We start from the raw sequence: 20,894 nt of genomic DNA, 5'->3' as shown, positions 1-20,894 counted from the left end.
CTCTCTAACAAGGGAAACATTTCAAAGTAATTCCAAAATGACTTTGCCTCCATTTTAGTGAAGATTCAGAGGTACAAAGAATTAAGCATAGATAGCCCTACAAGCATGTTTAACTAAAAGTATAGGAAGCTTTCTGTTCCTCATTATATGTGTAACCCTTTCCTGGTTTCTGTCTTTTTCCCCTCTGGACGTAACCACTCCTAATAAGTAAAGTTAAACATCATCTGTCAATACACTGCAGAATAACACGAAGAATCATTATTCAACTTTAAATTGAATAATGACTGTTTTGGCAATGAATGAATTGAACTGAATGTTATCATGAGACAGCACTTGGTATAATTATTTAATTAATGGAAATGAAGTATAGCAATATTAAAGAACTTGAGTACACATTGAAGGATACTACGACTATGTGTGGCTCAAAGCCAGCTCAGGGCAATTCACATTTTAAAATAATGAAATGATGAATTTTTATCACTTTTTTTCCTTTTTCATTTACTAAGCTTTGCATCTTGATTGAAGCAAAGACATCTGTCTTTTCCCGGATAGCAAGAACTTTGGTTGCTGTGGCAACATATTGACTGGGGAACTTAAAATAAAGATGGCTCATTTCCAAATCTTTTTTTTTCTCCTTTTTCTTCACAAAAAAAAAGCACACATTGGCAAGAAAGCTCTACTGGAAGCTTTATAATCAATAAACCTGTTGTTTGTTGAAGGATTACATCTCTAAACTTGCATGTTAAGCAGGTAAGAAAATGTACATTTGACTTCATACACTTTTAAGCCATGAAACACTGCACTATCTCCTTTTTAACCAGATTCTTTCTTCCTTTCTTCCTACTTTCCTTACTTCCTTCCCTCCTTCCTATTTTTAAAAATTGTGATGGCAGGAACCTGGGTGGGTGTAGAAAGGCGGGGCGGAGGGAGGCGGTGAAAGAAACTCTTCAAAAGCCTTAGTTAAGAACACAGCCTGGTTGCTAGGGCTTGAAAAGATTGTTATTTGTAGCTAGCACAGAGTTATTCCAAAACGCACTCAGCCTTAGAAGCAAACAAGTTCTACATTTTTTAGAGAGGCAAGGAATGAATTTTCCAACGTATAAAAATAATCTTTTGACACTTTGGGATGCACAGAGGTCTGTGCATTCAATCTCATGAAATATCAAGGGGAGGAAAGGGTAGTTAATTTCATTAAATTGAGGCCATAAATCACAAATAACTCATATATTTACAAATGCCTGAATTTTTACAGCATTTCTTTCTAAAGAACTCTTTTTTTTTTTGGTGAGTTTTGTAGTTAGGTGGGGTTTATCAACAACAAACTGGCATGACAGAAAAACAAATGTGTGATTTGTACTTTAGTTTTATTTACTGATCTTCTTCCAAATCTAGAGTCTTATAATCTGTTTCTTTTCAATTTGCTGCATAAACTTATGTAAAGTAAATGATATTTGAATAATAAGTTAGATATTTGAACTTTTAATATAATTTATTTAAATTAATTATAGAAATACACCAAATTTTGCTGTGGGATGGGCAGGGGTAATTTACATGGAACATCACAATAAATTCAGAAAGTAAAGGAAATAAAAATGATAGTACCTTTATTAACTTTTGGTTGAATTATTTGAGATAGATTTTAAAATTTAAATCTATTTATTTATTTAGAAAAATAAATAAGTTTTTTAGAGAACTTCTAACTTTAAGAACTAACCTTCTGTAGTAATGATCAAATATCATCACAGAGTAAACATAATTTTAATCTTTCTTCTTTTTGCCTCTTTGGTAAAGATAAAGACTATTGTAATGCAATAGAGAACATATGATGCTTTCTTAGGTAGGTATTTTTAGCATATGAAGAATAAAGATATATTCTCCCTTTATGCATAAAAGTTATAGAACACTGAACTGACAAATTTGATCTCAAAATGTTATAAATCTTTCTTCCAAAGAAGCCCCTTAGAGGTACCAATAATAACAAAAGAGATTTCCATGTGATGAAGCTAAGTGGATATATTTAGAAGTTGATTGTATAAAATGCTTTATAGAATCTCCTGGTATTGACATTAAAGAAACTATTTGTAATGATTTTTCAGAAGGTATAAGAAAACATTGGTTGCACCAGTAAAAAAATGTGGGGATGAGGACAAGAAAATTTGGTAATTTCTGGTTTTCCTTTCTTGTCTATAGTTGCCTATGATGGACTCCCTTCCTACTTATGTTCAATAACATAGTTCTACTAACTTGGTTCCCCTCTTGTGACCATTAATCTTGGTTGTCAATTTGAATGCATTTACAGGCACTTAGAAGACTGGTTAAGCATACATCTGGGTGTGTTTGTGAGTATGTTTACAAAGATGATTGGCATGTGGTCAGTGAACTGTTGACAGAAAGAAAAAGTTGGGGGGCCCTGATGGAACAAAGAATAGAAAAATATGTAAATGTTTATCTGCAAGCTCCATTCTTCTTTAGAGGGTTTTTTTTTTTTTTTTTTTTTTTTTTTTTTTTTTTTTTTTTGGCTGCTGCCATCACCCTTGTACTCCGAGCTCTGGATTCTTTGGCTTTTCTATGTGGAGTTACGCCAGTGACTCTCCAGGAAGCTCTCAGGCCTTCAACCTCAGATGGGGACTTTGTCATTGCCTTTTTTTTTTTTTTTTTTTTTTTGAGGCTTCCAGCTTCTTAAACCGAGCAAGTGTTTGTTTCCCCAGTTCTCTACTCTACAGGTGTCTGTAGTGTGACTATCCAGTCTCTTATCCTGTAAGCCAATCTAAAAAAAATACCCTCTTACAATTACAAACACATTCTCTATAACCCTGACTAATCCACTTCTCTAGGTCTATGACACTTGGGATTTGGCTTTATTTCCTCACTCTGTGAACTTCTTAATTTTATAATTTTGATTTTTAAAATTATTTATGTTGTTATATCAGTGATCAGGCTGCCAAAATAAATTTCCCAAAGGATACTAGGGAGATAAGTTTAAAGACTCATTCATTAGGGGCTGGGGATGTGGCTCAAGCGGTAGCGCGCTCGCCTGGCATGCGTGCAGCCCAGGTTCGATCCTCAGCACCACATACAAACAAAGATGTTGTGTCTGCCGAAAACTAAAATAAATAAATATTAAAATTAAAAAAAAAAGACTCATTCATTGAAATGTTTAAGAGCAAATGTATCTACATTTACTAAGGACCAGAAGGTTATAGGTAATTAAGAAGTGCTAAACTAATTCTGTTAGGAAAAATTTGAATACTAGGTTCTGTGCAAAAAAAAATATGTCATTCATTAGATAAAAGATCAGTTGGTATTTTAACAATAGGCATGTTACCAGGGTAGTATACTAATCAAGAAGTGAAATAGTGCAAAGGAGCCACATGATTTATCCCACAGTTGATAGGACTTTCAGAAGCATGTTCATTGAAATATATTTTGGTGACATAATGTCTTCTCAGTTCATAGAATTATCTAGGGGATTCAGGTAGCCAGATCAATATGTTGTAGATTGAGTGTTAAAGGGCAAAATCAAGGAAACATCCAATGAGATTTTCTTGTTTATTTTTCTGCGAACGTGCTAAGTACTTATAAAGCACTGAACCAGTGCTATGAAGGATTGAAAAGTGAACAGAGTAGTCTTGAAGGACATTAACAATAATATCTTTGGCATTCGCCATTTTACCAGCCAGTCTCAGAGCATGGTTGAAACATTCACTGGAAGGATACCACAATGTTCTGAGAACTTAAGGAAGCCCTGGAGATGACATTGTAATTTCCTCTCTGCATCCTTGGGATCAATTAGGGGAATGATAATCATGTCTACATCTCAATAATGTCCATTCCAAATACTTCTAACTTTAAATTTTTCTTAATTTTTTTTAATGATCTAAGAAGTTATGTGTAGAAACTGTTTCACACCTTTTTTAAGTGGAATAGATACACATGGAATGGGCAAAAGGAAGATATTCACCTGACAAGAAAACTGACAAAACCAAACCAGTTAATCTATAAGTAAATTACACTACAGTAAAATCACTCTTAAATCAAGTCACATCCTCAATTTTATTGCCTTATTGTATTTAGCCTTAATGGCATATCTTTTTAAAATGACACTAACTCCAAAAGAGTTATTTTAAAAATATTGCTATCAAAAAGATATTTGCCCAATACATTGCAAATTTCTATGAACAATGACTCTATTCTTTTCTCCCTCTGTCTCTTTCTCTTTCTCTTGGCTTTATATATTTCCAGAACTTAGCATGGTATCTAATATAAGGAGCTTGGCTGTTATTGAATGAAGGAATTGACAGCATGGGAAAAGAAATTAAAAATACCCTTACTTGGAGGGATTATTGTTTGTTCTTTTTTTTTTTTTTTTTTTTTTTTTTTTTTTTTTTTTCTCACACACCAAGTAAGTTTATTAACAGATTAACAGCTAGGAATTTTATATCAGTTCTTTTTCTCTTTTTTTTTTTTTTTTTTTGTTTTTTTTTTTTTTTTTTTTTTTTTTTTTTTATTGGTTGTTCAAAACATTACACAGCTCTTGACATAGCATATTTCTTACATAAGCTTTGAGTGAGTTATGAACTCCCATATTTACCCCCAACGCAGATTTCAAAATCATATCATTTAAATATCCCCATTTTTACAAAATGCCATATTAGTAACTGTTGTATTCTGCTACCTTTCCTGTCCTATACTATCCCCCCTCCCCTCCCCTCCCCTCCCATCCTCTCTATCTACCCCATCCACTGTAGTTTATTTCTCTCCTTATTAATTTTCCCATTCCCCTCACAGCCTCTTATATGTATTTTTGTATAACAATGCGGCTCTCCCTCCATTTCCATGTAATTCCCATTTTCTTTCCCTTTCCCTCCCCCTTCATGTCTCTGTTTATTGCTAGTCTTTTCTTCCTGCTCTTCCTCCCTTCTCTAATCTTAATTGCTCTCATTATATCAAGGAAGTCATTTTGTATTTGTTTTTTAAGGATTGGCTAGCTTCACTAAGCATAATCTGCTCTAGTGCCATCCATTTCCCTGAAAATTCTATGATTTTGTCATTTTTTATTGCTGCATAGTACTCCATTGTGTATAGATGCCACATTTTTTTAATCCATTCATCTATTGAAGGGCATCTGGGTTGGTTCCACAGTCTAGCTATTGTGAATTGTGCTGCTATGAACATCGATGTGGCAGTGTCCCTGTAGCATGCTCTTTTAAGGTCTTCAGGGAATAGTCCGAGAAGGGCAATAGCAGGGTCAAATGGTGGTTCCATTCCCAGCTTTCCCAGGAATCTCCATACTGCTTTCCAAAGTGGCCTAACCAATTTGCAGTCCCACCAGCAATGTACAAGAGTACCCTTTTCCCCACATCCTCTCCAGCATTTGTTGTTGTTTGACTTCATAATGGCTGCCAATCTTGCTGGAGTGAGATGGTATCTTAGTGTGGTTTTGATTTGCATTTCTCTGACTGCTAGAGATGGTGAGCATTTTTTCATGTACTTGTTGATTGATTGTATGTCCTCCTCTGAGAAGTGTCTGTTTAGGTCCTTGGCCCATTTGTTGATTGGGTGATTTGTTATCTTGCTGTCTAATTTTTTGAGTTCTTTATATACTCTGGATATTAGGGCTCTATCTGAAGTGTGAGGAGTAAAAATTTGTTCCCAGGATGTAGGCTCCCTATTTACCTCTCTTATTGTTTCTCTTGCTGAGAAAAAACTTTTTAGTTTCAGTAAGTCCCAATTGTTGATTCTTGTTATTAACTCTTGTGCTATGGGTGTCCTATTAAGGAATTTGGGGCCTGACCCTACAATATGTAGATCGGAGCCAACTTTTTCTTCTATCAGACGCAGTGTCTCTGTTTTGATATCAAGGTCTTTGATCCATTTTGAGTTAATTTTTGTACATGGTGAGAGGAGAGGGTTTAGTTTCATTTTGTTGCATATGGATTTCCAGTTTTCCCAACACCATTTGTTGAAGATGCTATCCTTCCTCCATTGCTTGCTTTTAGCCCCTTTATCAAATATTAGGTAGTTGTAACTTTGTGGGTTAGTCTCTGTGTCCTCTATTCTGTACCATTGGTCCACCCGCCGGTTTTGGTACCAGTACCATGCTGTTTTTGTTACTATTGCTCTGTAATATAATTTGAAGTCTGGTATTGCAATACCGCCTGATTCACTCTTCCTGCTTAGTATTGCTTTTGCTATTCTGGGTCTTTTATTTTTCCATATGAATTTCATGATTGCTTTATCTATTTCTACAAGAAGTGCCATTGGGATTTTGATTGGCATTGCATTAAACCTATAGAGAACTTTTGGTAATATTGCCATTTTGATGATGTTAGTTCTGCCTATCCATGAACAGGGTATATTTTTCCATCTTCTTATTGTTTGTTCTTGACTGTAATAAATATGTGCATTTGAACCCCAATGTAAATAAGTGCATGCACATCATACATAGGGAAATCACATAGAAATCAGAAAAAAACACCATTCGTGAAGAACTGGGTTAATTCCTTTAACAAAATAAAAATGCAATAAGAATAGAAATATCATGAGAGGGATTACTAAGAGGCTAAGTATCTATGGTAGTTGATGTGCAAAATTTTCTCTATGCAATTTTGGTTCAAAAATCAATATATACAAAAATATAAAAATGAAAACAGTGGAAGACTCATATATTAGCACCAGCACAAGCAGGAAGCACTTTTTATTAGGTTCTTGTGTTTTTCCAAAAATGTAGGTAAATTCAATCAAGTATAAAGAAAATTTATGCCCATCTCATCACATCATACTAAAGTGACATTGCTTTTTGCTTATTCTATCTTAGAGATCTCTCCCAAATTAGTACATCTTTTTTTTTAATGTAACACTGAATGTTCCTGTTTGTGAATATATTTTATTTACAAGTCCGGAATTGAATTTTGTTTATTTTCAGATATTGCTTTTATAACACTTTTTGCAACTATAAAGTTTTTTACATATACTATTTTGAAAGTTTATATTTGTACCTGTAGCCATATAAACTCCCCCAAAGAAAGATTGATGCATGAAAAGCATAATCATCTTTGCTTTTAATGAATATTACCAAATTTACACAACAATTTATGAAAGACACAAGTAAGTCTTGGAAGACAGTCTCTGATACAGAAGGCCAGTGAAGAATGATTAGAAATTTAGGTGTGGAGTCGGGTGTGGAAAAGAGACATGCTCTCAAAACTCTGCAGGTAGAGATAGGAAGGATTTCAGTTGTTGTCTCAGTCTATTTCTATAGAAAATAGTTCAGCAAGAGTGTATGTGACGAATGCAGAGAATCACAACTTCAAAACAGCAAGTATAATGCCATTCCAAGAGAACCTGATAAATTCCTTAAGGGATCACATAATCTGAAATGGCCTCAGACTCTGAGGAGAGACAAATCTTCCGTATAGGCTGATTTTTAAATTTATTCCAACTCGGACCCCAGCTTCAAGAAGATGAAACTTTTTTCTTTGCAGAAAACTTAAGACAATTAACCACCAGCCTCAGGTGCAACTTCAGTTTTCACAAAAATACTTTTCTCTGCCCATGTTCACATCCTGGGGAACAAGCTTCCTTTCAGAGGATGCATAATCTAGTGATAGGGAGGCTGCTCATGAAGCCAGAGGTTTCTTTTCACAGTTGTGCTGCTTGCAAGCAGAGTTCACCAGTGCAGAGGTGCCAGTCAGTAAAGAAGGAGAAGGCAGTAAGAAAACTAGAGAAAGCCTATAAGAATTTTCTTCTGTTTGATTACTGTACCTGCAAAAAGTAAGCTTTCAATGATTACCTAATATTAACAGATTTTCCAGAGTAATGTATTTCAGGAACAAATTAAATCAATCAGATTTGGTAAAAACTCAGCAGACTTTCTTAGTTTTTTTAAAAAAAGTTTATGTAAAGAAAAAAAGTACAAAATGTCATGGTAAGATTACTATAAGGCAATAGTAATTAGCATAATAAATATGAATGTTATAAAGACAGTTCTATAAGTTGAACTGTTTTTGAAGTTATACCTAATTGAATCATACAAGAGAATGAAGTACTATAGTTACTAGAAATAAATGTTTAATTTTATGTATTGTTATATACTTTGAAAAAATCTTTAATAAAGTCATTTAAAAATCTGTAGCTTTATATTTAAAGCTTATAAGAGATTCCTATGTCACAGCAGGATGTTTAATAAATACATTCAAATCAGAAACTTTCTTGTAGGGTAGTAAAAAGGTTTCCAATGAGAAAGAAATATAAAATGTAAACCATTATAGTAAGAGCTAATTCATGAAGTAAGATCCTATTCATGACCAGGGCACAGGAGCAAAAGTAACTAATTACTCTCAAATAGTAATTTATTTTCCAACAGTCTTGCTAAAACAAGAATTTTTGTTTTTAGCATGAATGTACCTAGAGGATATTGTGTTAGGTGAATTAAGACAGGCATAGAGAGACAAGTAACAAATGTTTTCATTTGTATGTGGAAGTTAAATAAGTTTTTGGTGTTTGGTAGGTTAGCTATATTAAATGCATTTTCAACTTAGTTTATTTTCAATTTACAATGGGCTTATTGGGACATAACCCCTTGGAAGTTGAAGAACTTCTATATTTTATATTCATTTTGTTAGTGTTATTTAAGCTGCATTTACATAACTTTGGAGTAAAAATGAAACTCATGTTGGCCCAATGCAAATCAAACCATAAATTTAGCAAATATATTATTCACTCTTCACCATAGTGGTATCTGTCAGGAAAAGAAAATGATGCACGAATATCTTTTTTAAAACCCAACTTATCCATACATTGTTATGGGGTGGATGCTCCCATTCTTGGAAGAGCCATCCTCTTCCAGCACAAGAGAAACTCAGGGCCAAGTCTGGAGAGAAGAAATTCAAGCCTCGAGCTGCAGCACTTACAGGCCGATTTGGCATCATAAATGCACTTGGGAATATCTGATCCCGAAAGTAATTCTGACATTCTTTCTTTACTAAGAATCTATTTAAGAAATTGTTTTGGAAAGCCCCTATTTCAAATTTCAAGGATGTATATAATTGAAGGATAATAGTTATACTTTGAAAACCTATTACAATGAAAGAATAATTATGTTTTCTTGGAAAAATAGCTATATTTGGCATCACATTCATTTCCATCAACTGATAATTTGTTTTCTGCCTCTTTATATATGGCATAGCCCTATGATTGGGATTCAAATCTTGATTTTGTGAATGTTATTTTTCATGAAATAAATAGATTATATTAAATAGTTTTTTTTTGCTTAAATGTCATTTTAAAAATGTAATTACATAATTAAAGACCCATGACATTTTGAAGTTACTTTTATAGTTGAATATATTGTTTCTTTATTCTCTATCTGTATCTCTCTGTATTTCTTTATTCTGTATCTCTAATCTATTACCTTTAAAGCTGCTTAAATAGTTCTATGCATTTTTTCTTATCTCTTCCTTTATTATAGTATCTGGAAAATGATACCAACCAAATCAAAACCCTTTGCAATTTCAAGCATAAATTAAATGAGTGTATAATTATGAAATGAACTTATTCTTCAGTTTCAGACATTTTAATCTGAATGGAGGCTTCTAAACTTTTAAATGTGTCTATTGTTTTAGGAATCTTAATCTGATAAATTTTCCAAAATTAACTGTTTTCTTATTTAATATTTTGGTGTCTTAACTTTCTGAATTAACACACTAGTTTAAGTTTATTAATCCCATAGCAGAAAGAACTGAATTTTAAAATTAATTTGCCATTAGGTTTATGCCAGTAGTTTTTTCATCCAGGTATTTGGTAACATCTGGAAACACTGTTTTTTGTCATTAAAATTCTGGGCAGTCAAGGACCTGAACAGACACTTCTCAGAAGAGGATATACAATCAATCTATAAATATAAGAAAAAATGCTCATCATCTCTAGCAATCGGAGAAATGCAAATAAAAACTACTCTAAGATATCATCTCACTCCAGTAAGAATGTCAGCCATGATGAAGACAAACAACAAGTGCTGGTGAGGATGAGGGGAAAAAGATACACTCATACACTGCGGGTGGGACTGCAAATTGGTGCAGCCAATTTGGAAAGCAGTATGGAGATTCCTTGGAAATCTGGGAATGAAACCACATTTGACCCAGCTATTTCTCTTCTCGGACTATACCCAAAGGACCTAAAAACAGCATACTACAGAGACACAGCCACATCAATGTTTATAGCAGCACAATTCACAATAGCTAGACTGTGCAGCCAACCTAGATGCCCTTCAATGGATGAATGGATAAAAAAAAGTGGCATATATATATAATGGAATATTACTCAGCACTAAAAACGAATAAGATCATGGCATTTGCAGGGAAGTGGATGGCATTAGAGCAGATTATGCTAAGTGAAGTTAGCCAATCCCCCCCAAAATAAAAACAAATCCCGAATGTCTTCTTTAATATAAGGGGATGACTCAAAATGGGGAAGAGAGGAAGAGCATGGGAAGAATTTTACCTCTACATAGGGAAGAGGGGTAGGAGGGAAAGGGAGGGAGAAAGGGAATTACATGGATGGTGGAAGGAGACCCTCATTGTTATACAAAATACATGTATGAAAATGTGAGAGAAAAAAAAAAGAATAGCATTACCCTAGATTAGGTAGAGAGAAGTGATGGGAGGGGAGGGCTTGGGGAGATAGGAAGGATAGTAGAATGAAACAGACATTATTATTACTGTGTGTATATATGTGAATGCATGACCAATGTGATTCTGCAGCCTGTACACTCAGAAAAATGAGATATTATATCCATCTGATTCAAATGTTTGATATGTCAAGATCATTGTACTGTCATGTGTAACTAATTAAAACAAAACAAAACAAAAATATTCCTGAAAAAAAATTCTGGGCAGTGACAGAGATGGCACTGATACGACAAAGAATTGGGGCACTGCTGACCTTCTACAATGCATGAAATGGAGCTCTGCACCTGTGAATGATCTGATTCAAACGGTCAGTGCCACTGTTGAGAAACTTGCTTGATGTAACAGCTTCATAAGCAGCATGGTTTCTGGTATCTAGGTTTAATAACAAGATGAGGCAAATGTAACCTTTCTTATCATGAGTGACATGATGAGGAATGACATGAAGATCAAAAATCAAGATGGGGACAGAAGATCAGTAGGTTATAATAGCAAATGTGAAGAAGTTTGATTCCAATAAGTTGGAAGAAAACTTTTAGATGCTTTTTTTAGAACAAAATCTTGGCTGTCTCAGCACAACTGAAAGCTAAGCTCACTTAATCCCAATAGTTTGATTCATGTGGTATGTGAAATAGAAGAGAACGAGCAGTGTCTTCTAATACTAAGGAAAGTAAGGTTTTGATTTAGGCAAGGAGGGAATGTGAACATGTCAAAAAGGTCACGCATATAAATTAAAGCTGTTTAAAATCAACGTAAGTTTGGCGAAAGTTGTTGAAAGAGAGGCCCTCCAAAGAGAGAGAAAGAAACAGGAGGAGGAGACAGAGTTTATTTGGGGATGGTCTTTTTGTGTGTTCAGAATTATGTGCCAAATAATAATTTCATATTCAATATGGCATTAAGATAGAGGAAATAAATTTACTTGGCTTATTTGCATCATATGTGACAACTTCTAAAAATTAGCTAAATGTTCTATGGATAAATTGAAATGTGAGTGGAGATTAGCAATAAGTGAGGGGCATTTTGGCCAGAAGTGGCCTAGCATAAAAGCAGTAATGAACATAGCTTATTGGTTATTTTTCTTGAAAAACATGGAAGATTCAATGCAAAAGCATCTTGTTTTTAAAGACGTTTCTTATACCACTTGTCTACATAAATTTCATATCACTGAGAGATACAGAACAGCTTGAGGTTGCTGGGAAGACTAAACCTTTTGGATATTCTTTAAAACTGATGACACTTTTATGGGCTGGAGGAAAATATCTATTGAGCAGAATTCTCTATAAATTATTGAAGAAAGTTTTAGACACTTATGTTTTGCTGGAGTCACTTAATCCTTTAATAATTGGGAAGAGGGGGTGATGTGGTCCACTTTTAAGAACTGAATCAGAGATAAGGAAGAAAAAGTGGCAAGGATTTTTTCGCCAAGGGAAACAGATTTGAAGAAAAAGAGGGCTTAAATTCAAGAAAAACAGGATTTCTATATCATACAGTTGATGTACAAAACTGTACATTGAACAAATTAGGTTCTGTATATTGAACAAATTATTCTGAATTAGTTTAGCAAATGTGGGGGAACAGCACTGAAGTACGTCTTCATTCTGGCAGAATGTTGGAGTGGAATGAATCTTCAAATGGTGTGGACTCAACTTTGAGGAAAGAGAAACAGAGTAGAATGATAGGGACGTACCAACTGTGTGCTGAACATCATTCCACGTGTTTCCTCATGTATCCCATTAGTGAGACACATCGTATTTGGGGACATTTTGCTGATGACAGAACTGGGAACTAGTAAATGTCATTTTCCACACATCTAGCTCATGGAAAAACTGGGAGAGAATCTTAGCCTCTGGAGAAATAAAGCAAAGACTGATGATGTCTACAGCATTTGAAGATTTACCATTCAGCTTTAAAATGATTCATTTTTTTTCCTGCATTTTAATCAGGACTTTTTCTATTCACAGGGACTACTTCTTAGACTATTCATTAACTGGAAAGCTCATTCCTCTTTTTCCCTCTGTGATTATGCCTTGGTACGTCTCCAGAGCTCGCCTGGTTTATGTTCTTCAGGTTTTCTCAGAGGCATCACACAAATGTGTCCAAGTTGTCAGGTGATGTATGGTTTCCATTATCACCTTTACAAACTATATCTCAGATAACATTCTCCAAAATTCCAGATGTTCTCAGGGATAAAATCTTGGCTGTTTCAACACAATTGAAAGTGAAACACACTTAATTTTCTGTTTAAATATTTATTCCAAAGTGACTTAATCACATAATAAGTTTTTCTGCAGTCATTGAATAGTCATTTGGCAAACAAACAGAAAAAGAATAAAAAAATCAGAAAATATGCATATCACAGAGTAAGACATGTTAGTCATAAAGTATTAAAAAGTGTGGTATAAGATTATATATTTTCAAAATGAACACAATATTTGTGTATAGGTAACTACTACTTAAGGCAACACAAGCTAAGGGTGAGTGGATGATCTTATTCCATTTAATTATATTCATTTCATAAGACTAAATGTTTGAAAAATATTAAACATAATAGTTGTTGCAGTAGTATACTTTCATAATTTTAATACTTGTTGCAGCAGTATAAATGTGTAATTTTTACTGATTGGTTTACTCTTGGGCAAAGTTGATGTACAAAACTGTACATTGAACAAATTAGGTTCTGTATATTGAACAAATTTTAGTTTGTTCAGTTTATTATAATGAAAACAACATAGACTGGGTAGTTTATAAACATCAGAAATTTCTCATAGATCTGGAGGCTGGCAGTTTGAAATCAAAGATTGGCAGAGTCAGTGTTTGGGGAGGGCCTACCTCATAAACAGGGGTCTTTTTTTATACCTCATGTCGGGGAAGAGGACTCAGAAGTGACTAGAGAGACAGGGCCTCTGTGCTCTGCCATCATTAACTAATCACTTTCAAAGTCTCTACCTATTAATACCAGCACTTTAAGGGTTGGCCTTAGAACTTGTGGATTTGTGGGGAGACAGACACAAATATTCAGCCAATTGCACTTTAGAATATTGTTTTTACCCTATAAAGGACCAGCCAGATAATGTAATGTGGGAGGAAGGCTGGGCTATCAGAGCCTGCAGGGAGAGACCGGGAATATGATGGGAACGCAGGTTCTGGTTAAAGGTGTTACCATGGACTCATTCCCTGTTGCCTGTGAACAGGGAATAAGTGTGACCAATTTCTCACTTTTTTTGAGCGAGATCATAGCTCAATTTTTTAATGAACAAATTTCTTACTTTTTAAGTTGTTCTGAAAATATGTCTAGATTTCTATTCCCTTTGTGAAAAAAATAAGCATTTCTGAGACATAAAATTGCTTATCATCCTTCTTCTTGACAAATGTTATACATTGTTTTAAGCTCACAATCTTTGCTTTTCCTGTTTAAATTTACTTTTTCCTGAAACCAGAACCAGTGTATGTTGGTAAGTGAAAATGTACTTATTTCATTCCTAGATCAAAAATTACATTGGATAAATAATGGATATAATAAAACATTCATGATGGAGACTTGGAATTCATTTAAAATATTGAAAATAATTATATATATGAGAATTTCACTGATTTATAAAAATGTTTTGGTTTATTGAATCAACTATATTACAGTTAGTTAAAAGTATACTAAAAGAAATTTTGAAAATGCAAAAAATATCGCCCACTTTAAAAATCAGTCTTGCAAAAAGAACAAGAAACACAATCATAAATGATACTTTTCTGTTGTAACTCATCAAAATCTATAAAGCCCTCCCACAATTTATGAAAATGGAAATCAGATGAGGATACAGCAAATGACTAAACAAAGAAAGTATGGTGCTAATTGCTTACAAAAAGGCTCAAACCAGTGGGCAACTAATTTCAAAGTATAGAAAATAAAGTGGTGAACAAACGGGACTCAGAGCTAAGTTTGGGAGTGAGCTGAAATAGTTGCATTATTTGAAGTTTTTTTTTTTTATTAGAAGTTAGACCTCCAGGGTCATACCTTTACCACTTATGCTCAGATTACTACCCCTCTTTCCATCCTGAGGAGAGATGACATATGTTTTCTAGAAAAATTTTATTGAGAATACTACAAACTCAGTTTTATATTTTTTAAATGTCTTTTTGGTTGACGCTAGGCTCAATCTCTATAGTACAGGGTGATTACTTAAGATTTTGTTTTGAAAAGATTTTTTTTCTTTCTGTTTACAGTTGTTTTTGTTTGCTTTTAAGGAAGGGTAAGTGGAATGCCCTGCAATGAAGCTAGGAAGTCTCCTTGCTTAAGAATTTGGAAAATGTAGCTGGGTGCCATGTTGTATGTCTATAATCTAGTGGTTTGGGAGGCTGAGGCAGGAGGATTTCAAGTTCAAAGCCCTAAGCAACTTAGTGAGACCCTGTCCCTTAAAAATCAAAAACAAAAACAAAAATTTCTTTCTCTCTCTCTCTATATATTTATATATAAAAGGCTGGGGATATGGCTCAGTTGTTAAGTGCCCCTGGTTTCAATTCATGGTACTCCCAACCACCCTCTCCCCTAACTGGAAGATGTAAAGAAATACAGTGTGCTCTAAAAACGGCATTGCTTTGCTTGCATAACATGAAATAAAGTTAATTCTATGAAAGAAAATTTTATTATTTTATTGAGTTGAGTAAACACACACATATATGTAAATATATATTACTGTGTGACATACTCTAAATGATTTTAAAATATTTACTCATGCAGTCATCTTAATAACTGTATAAGATGGTTATTCTATATGAAAAAAAAACAACAACAACCTGGCACAGAACTTATCATACAGGCACACTCCAAGGATAGAGGCATAAGCAGATTTCTTGTCAGGCCCCTGACAGGCTGCTCTGCTCAGAGGGAGAAAGAGAAGCAGCAAGCCAGGGAGAGCAGCAGCAAGTCCCCCTTGAGCATTACCTTCTATAGGCCAGAATCATGGCCGTCCATTAGGGGCGGGTTTAGCCCTTGCAACTGGCATAGCAAACATCACCTGATTTGGGGGAAAGCAAGTTACTCTTTCTTAAGAACAGAGAAGAGCAACTTTTTCTCTCTCAAGGAGAAAACAGAGACTGGCAGGTTTGTATCTCTTGGGAAAGGAAGATGGCAGCAGTTATGCCAATACTATATATTTATATACATTTTATAGAAAAAGTATGAAAGCACAGAGAGATTCAATCACTTCCCCTAAGAAGTGGCCAAGGCAATACAAATTGATGGTGTAGCAAAATGCTGCTGCCTTCCCCGAATTTCTTACAGAATATATTGTGCATTATGGATCCATGACAGTGTTTCACTCCAAAGATTATGAGCAGATTCTCCTTTAATCAAAGCTTTGTGTAGACAAGTCTCCTTTACTTCTTGGTTTGAACACAACTCAATTTAGGAAGGACATGACATTGTTAAAGACAAAAATATTCCATGATACTTGTTAAATCATGATAAGCAAGATGCATTCAGGGCCATTGTGGTAGGTTACAGGGGCCACTATAGCAAGGTGTGGCAGAGATGGGGAGAGATTGGTTCACTTTCAATAAAGTGTGAGCAAGTACGAATTTATTGCCATGGGGCAGAGTCAGGGTGTGGGGATTGGTAGGCAGATAATTGCTAAAGGCATTATAAGAGGTAAGAGAGATTCTGTCTAAATCAACCTAATAGGATGCTTGCTGATACAGATCAGAGTAATCTTACATCTCCTCATCACTTAAGGTGAAGGGTGAAGGACTTTATCAGATATTGAGGATGGAGGAACACATATGATAGATGGTGTGAATTGCATATGGTTTGAGTATGTCCTTTTAGGGTTCATGTGTTAGAAGCTTAATCCTCAGTGTGGCAATATTAACAGTTGGTAGACAAACAATTAAGTGGTGAAACCTATTGGGAAATAATTAGTCATGGAGGATACTCTCCTCTTGGAAGAAATTGATGTAGTTCTCATGGAACCTTGATTAGTTTTTAGGAGAGGGTTGTTAAAAAACATTGAACTTGGTGTCTCAATCACTATTTGGCTTTCTGTCCTGAAGTGTGAGCTCTCCCTCTTAACACACATACCACTACTGTGATGCCATCCACCATGAAGTATGCATCTGACACTAGTGCCCTGTCCTTTGATGTTTAGAACTATGAGCTAAATTAGCCCCTTTTCTTTCAAAGTACCCAACCTCAGAGACTTAGCAGCATTCTTCACTAAACCTAGATTTTACAAAATTTTGTGCATAGGGTGGGCCCATGAGAAGTTTCAGAAGCCTAACTATAGTTTAGCCAAGCAAAGAACTTTATTAATATTTAATTAAAATTCTAGCCTGTATTTTTAAAATGATATCACAATTGCTCTGTATATTCTTTTCACATATTTTAATCACTTTAAGTCCTATTCAAGCCAGTGACCTTGCCTGGACTTGTGCCAGGGTTGGACTCTTTGCTGAGGACCATGTGACCTCTGTTCTCCTATCTCTACCCCACAGAGCATGGCCACTAATGCCATCGGGGACCAGTACATTCTCTGTCCTCTTTCATCTCAGGGATCCCTTGCCAGACTCTCAGGAGCTCTCCTTTTCTCGGGCTTTGAGAATTTCCTATTTCTTTGTCTGGGAGTCCCTCTCTGAGAATCCCTTCCCCGCCTCTTCCTGCTTCTTGTCTTTGCTGTGTTTCCTTTTCATCTCTTTCCTCAGTCCCCTTCACACAGGGACTCAAAGTTTGCCCACTAGTTGGTCCTTTGCCAAATCCACTGTTCTCAGCAATACTCTTTAGTTCTCTGGGCTGCTTAGTTCAACTGCTTTTATAAATATATATTTTACCTCACTCCCTTGGGAGAGCCATTAATGATGAGAATAGTCAAGTTTATTTTCGTAAAGGATTGATGTTTCACAACCTTCCTGGCTATTCAAGATTTATGGGAAAAGTTTTAACTCATACAAAGTAGATATTTTCTTGGCAGGAAGAAAATGAGTAAAATAATGAAAAGGTACCCTATCCCCCACAATCAACACAACATAAAGGATTACCTAACTAATCACAATGAAATTATACAGAAAGGTAGAGAAAGAATGAAACTTCAAACCAACTCTGCACTTAAATTATAGAATAAACTTAAGGAAAATTAACTTTTATTCTCAAATGCCTATAGTCTAATAAGGAAAAGTTTTGTCACCTTTTAAAATTTTCTGTGTAGTTTTGCCTTTTATATTGTTTTAAAACCAAAATCTCTCTGGGTAAAAATTTGTGTACATTCTATTTATAGAAAGAATTTTTCCCCTTAATCAATTCTTGTAATACGCAAGGATCGGCAAGTCAGGTATAATTTTCTCTTGGTTATGGCATTCATATATACTCATGCAAAAATAGTAAAATGTTTTATTTTTCTTTCTTCACTTTACTGAAATTGGTGACTTACATCATACAGAGGCCCACATGAATATTTGTTTTTAAATTAGGACCATATTCTCAATTCGCTACACAATAAAGGGATTATACATTTAAAAGAACTGTAAGCAATCAGGAAGAAATTTTAATTAATCACAAATAGAACTGGCCCAATGGAAGTAATTTGACCCGACAGTTTGAGGTTTGATCAGCACAACACAGAGATTAAGAAGACTTTTGACCTGAACAGAGCCGGAGGAGTTGGTTCAGTCTGGAACTTTAGAAAGGGAAAGCTAATGGGTTCAAATCACACAATATCTTTGTTTCCCATAATGCTACCATCCCATTAGCAACCAGGGAGAAACTTGCTTAGTTTCTGTAGAAACCATCCAGTAGCATATATAGCTCTGGTCCACAATGAGGCAACAGAGATTAGGCCACAACAAACTATAATCTTTCTCTCATGTTCTCTATGTGTAAAACACTGAGCCAGCTCCTTTGAAGCACTAATTGACTGTCGGTCTCAATTAGTGGCCTGATTGCTTTCTAGCTTACATTTATGTCTCCACAGTAACCGAGTCGGCATTTAGGGTAGAATGAGAGTACTTACTGGGAAGTACTTAAATATGTACACTATAAAAGAATAACTGAGATTTTGGGAAAACCATCTGGAAGGACAGGGCCCAGCAATTCATATTTCTGTTTCTCAAGAGTGACTTTGTGCTGAAAGCACTAAAATGGAATCTTTTATGTAGTTAACAGGAATATGTAAACATATACATTATACAGCAAGATTGTTATCAGTGATTTAAAAAAAATGTAATAGACTTAACAAATAGACAAGAAGACTCCTATGATGAGTCTAAGAATCCTGTTTTAATAAGAAGAATGCATACCAAAAATTCCACCATGAAATACAGTAAAATGCAGAGTAGATTGTGGGGAGAACTTAGCTTTGATGCCAGAGAAAACCCAGTGTGCTTGTTTGCCTAGCTGGTATGACTTTGGGGAAGCAGTATAAACTCACTGAACCTTGGTTTTCTGATGTTACATGAGGATACTGGTATCATCTTTGTGATTCTACTGGGGAATTATAAAAGCTAAATCATGCAAAAGGTGATGAATCATTTCTGACCATAATAGGTGCTCAGTTATTGGCAGTTTTATAATCATCATCATCATCATTGCAAGACCTGGAAAAGAGAAAACTGAAGTGTGGTATTAATGACCCACTCCTGACCTTGGCAACAAACAGAAGTAAACATTGCTTTGAGAAAATGAGGAACTTACTCTATGGGTCTCCAAAGGTAAGAACTAAATCCAATGCATTGAACTTATAATGGGAAAACTTAATTCCACAAAAGCAAATACTTTTCAAATAATTTGTGGATTAGCTCTATCAGATTGTCAGAGATAGGAGAAAGCCTACATTGAAATAAAATGAACCAAAATGAACCTGAAGTATCCATTAGTTAAAAATATTTTATAACTACTGTATTTCCTACTAAAATGAAAAAAAAATCTATAGTAGCCAGGCTTTTGAAAAAGTTTTTAGTATAAACACTGAAAATTAAAAATGCAGCAGCTATAAAACCAATGACAGAAAATGTCACACATAGAAACCTATGAGAAATGAAATTAATATAGAATTACAATAGAGACTAAAACATTTTAAATAGACACTAGTATAATTATCATTCTAAAATCATATAGTATATACATCAAAGAATAGCATCAATTAAAAGTCATTTCAGTAATCAAAAAGATAAACAAATAGCAATTCAACCCAGATATTAAATAGTTGCCTGATTATCAAAATGAAAGAATTTTTACTGACAGCAAACCGTGATTCTTGTACCTTGGCCACTAATAATTTTCATAGCTTTATGTCATTAGAATTTTGGAAAATATAATTCTTTGGAAAATCTGTAAATGACTCAACTGTATGTTTTAGAATAGAAGAAAATGAACAGCCACTATGTTCATCCTATGGTCAATCAAAACCTTTTATGACAAACTTGTTGAATAAAAAATCACACAATCAGGATTCTGGAAGTAGCACATGCTACCTGCAATAACAAGATAGCAAGCATAAAGTTTAAGGGCTATGCTAAGGAAGGCTGAGCAGAATGCTGGAAGGAGCGTCACAAATCTACAGAACAGCAGATGATTGTGTGGCCAACCCTTTTAGGTAAGCATAAGCCTGACATCAAACCTAGAAACTCAGAAACCTAGACCATTCTTCATGGTTTCTCTCTCACATCTTGCATGCACCTGGTTCCCAATCCCTGATCATTTTTATCTCCATATTATCTGTCCAATCATTTGCACTTTTTCAGACCCTCCTGCCACTGTCTTAGTTTGGGCCCATGTCTTTTGGTTTTTCCATTTCTCTGATGACAATGCTTTGTTAGTTTCAACTTACAGCCAAGTTTTACATGGCCTCTGTTGCCATGTAAAGAATGAACCAGCAACTTCAAGTGAAGCACTGGATCTTAGTATGTAATCTGAATCTTTTTGTCTTTTTAAAATTTTTTTTAAAATTTATTTTTTATTCTAATTTGTTATATATGACAGCAGAATGCATTACAATTCATATTACACATTTAGCACAATTTTTCATATCTCTGGTTGTATATAAAGTATATGCACACCATTTGTGTCTTCATACATGTACTTAGGGTAATGATATCCATCTCATTCCACCATCTATTTTACCCCCATACCCCCTCCCATCCCCTCCCACTCCTTTGCCCTATCTAGAGTTTGTCTAATCCTTCCACGCTTCCCCTCCCAACCCCACTATTAATCAGCCTCTTTATATCAGATAA

General features: G+C 34.7%; 1 protein-coding gene across 1 annotated transcript in view; it reads left to right on the top strand.

Annotated features, from left to right (window-relative positions):
- Window positions 1–648: 648 nt before the first annotated feature.
- Window positions 649–20,894, top strand: part of LOC308641500 (uncharacterized protein) — a gene marked incomplete at its 3' end in the record, with an annotated part of 79,246 nt that continues 59,000 nt past the window's right edge. Inside the window, exons 1-3 of the mRNA XM_081280192.1 lie at window positions 649–750; window positions 12,647–12,793; window positions 19,207–19,370. Coding sequence (XP_081136318.1) covers window positions 19,341–19,370 — 30 coding nt within the window. The 5' untranslated portion in view covers window positions 649–750; window positions 12,647–12,793; window positions 19,207–19,340. The remainder of the gene's footprint in view (window positions 751–12,646; window positions 12,794–19,206; window positions 19,371–20,894) is intronic.

Source organism: Spermophilus citellus (genome assembly GCF_964194105.1).
Source record: "Spermophilus citellus genome assembly, chromosome: 1".
In the NCBI taxonomy this organism is placed as follows: Eukaryota; Metazoa; Chordata; class Mammalia; order Rodentia; family Sciuridae; genus Spermophilus; species Spermophilus citellus.
Note: the sequence above shows the minus strand (reverse complement) of the source record. Positions and strands in the feature narration are given on the sequence as shown.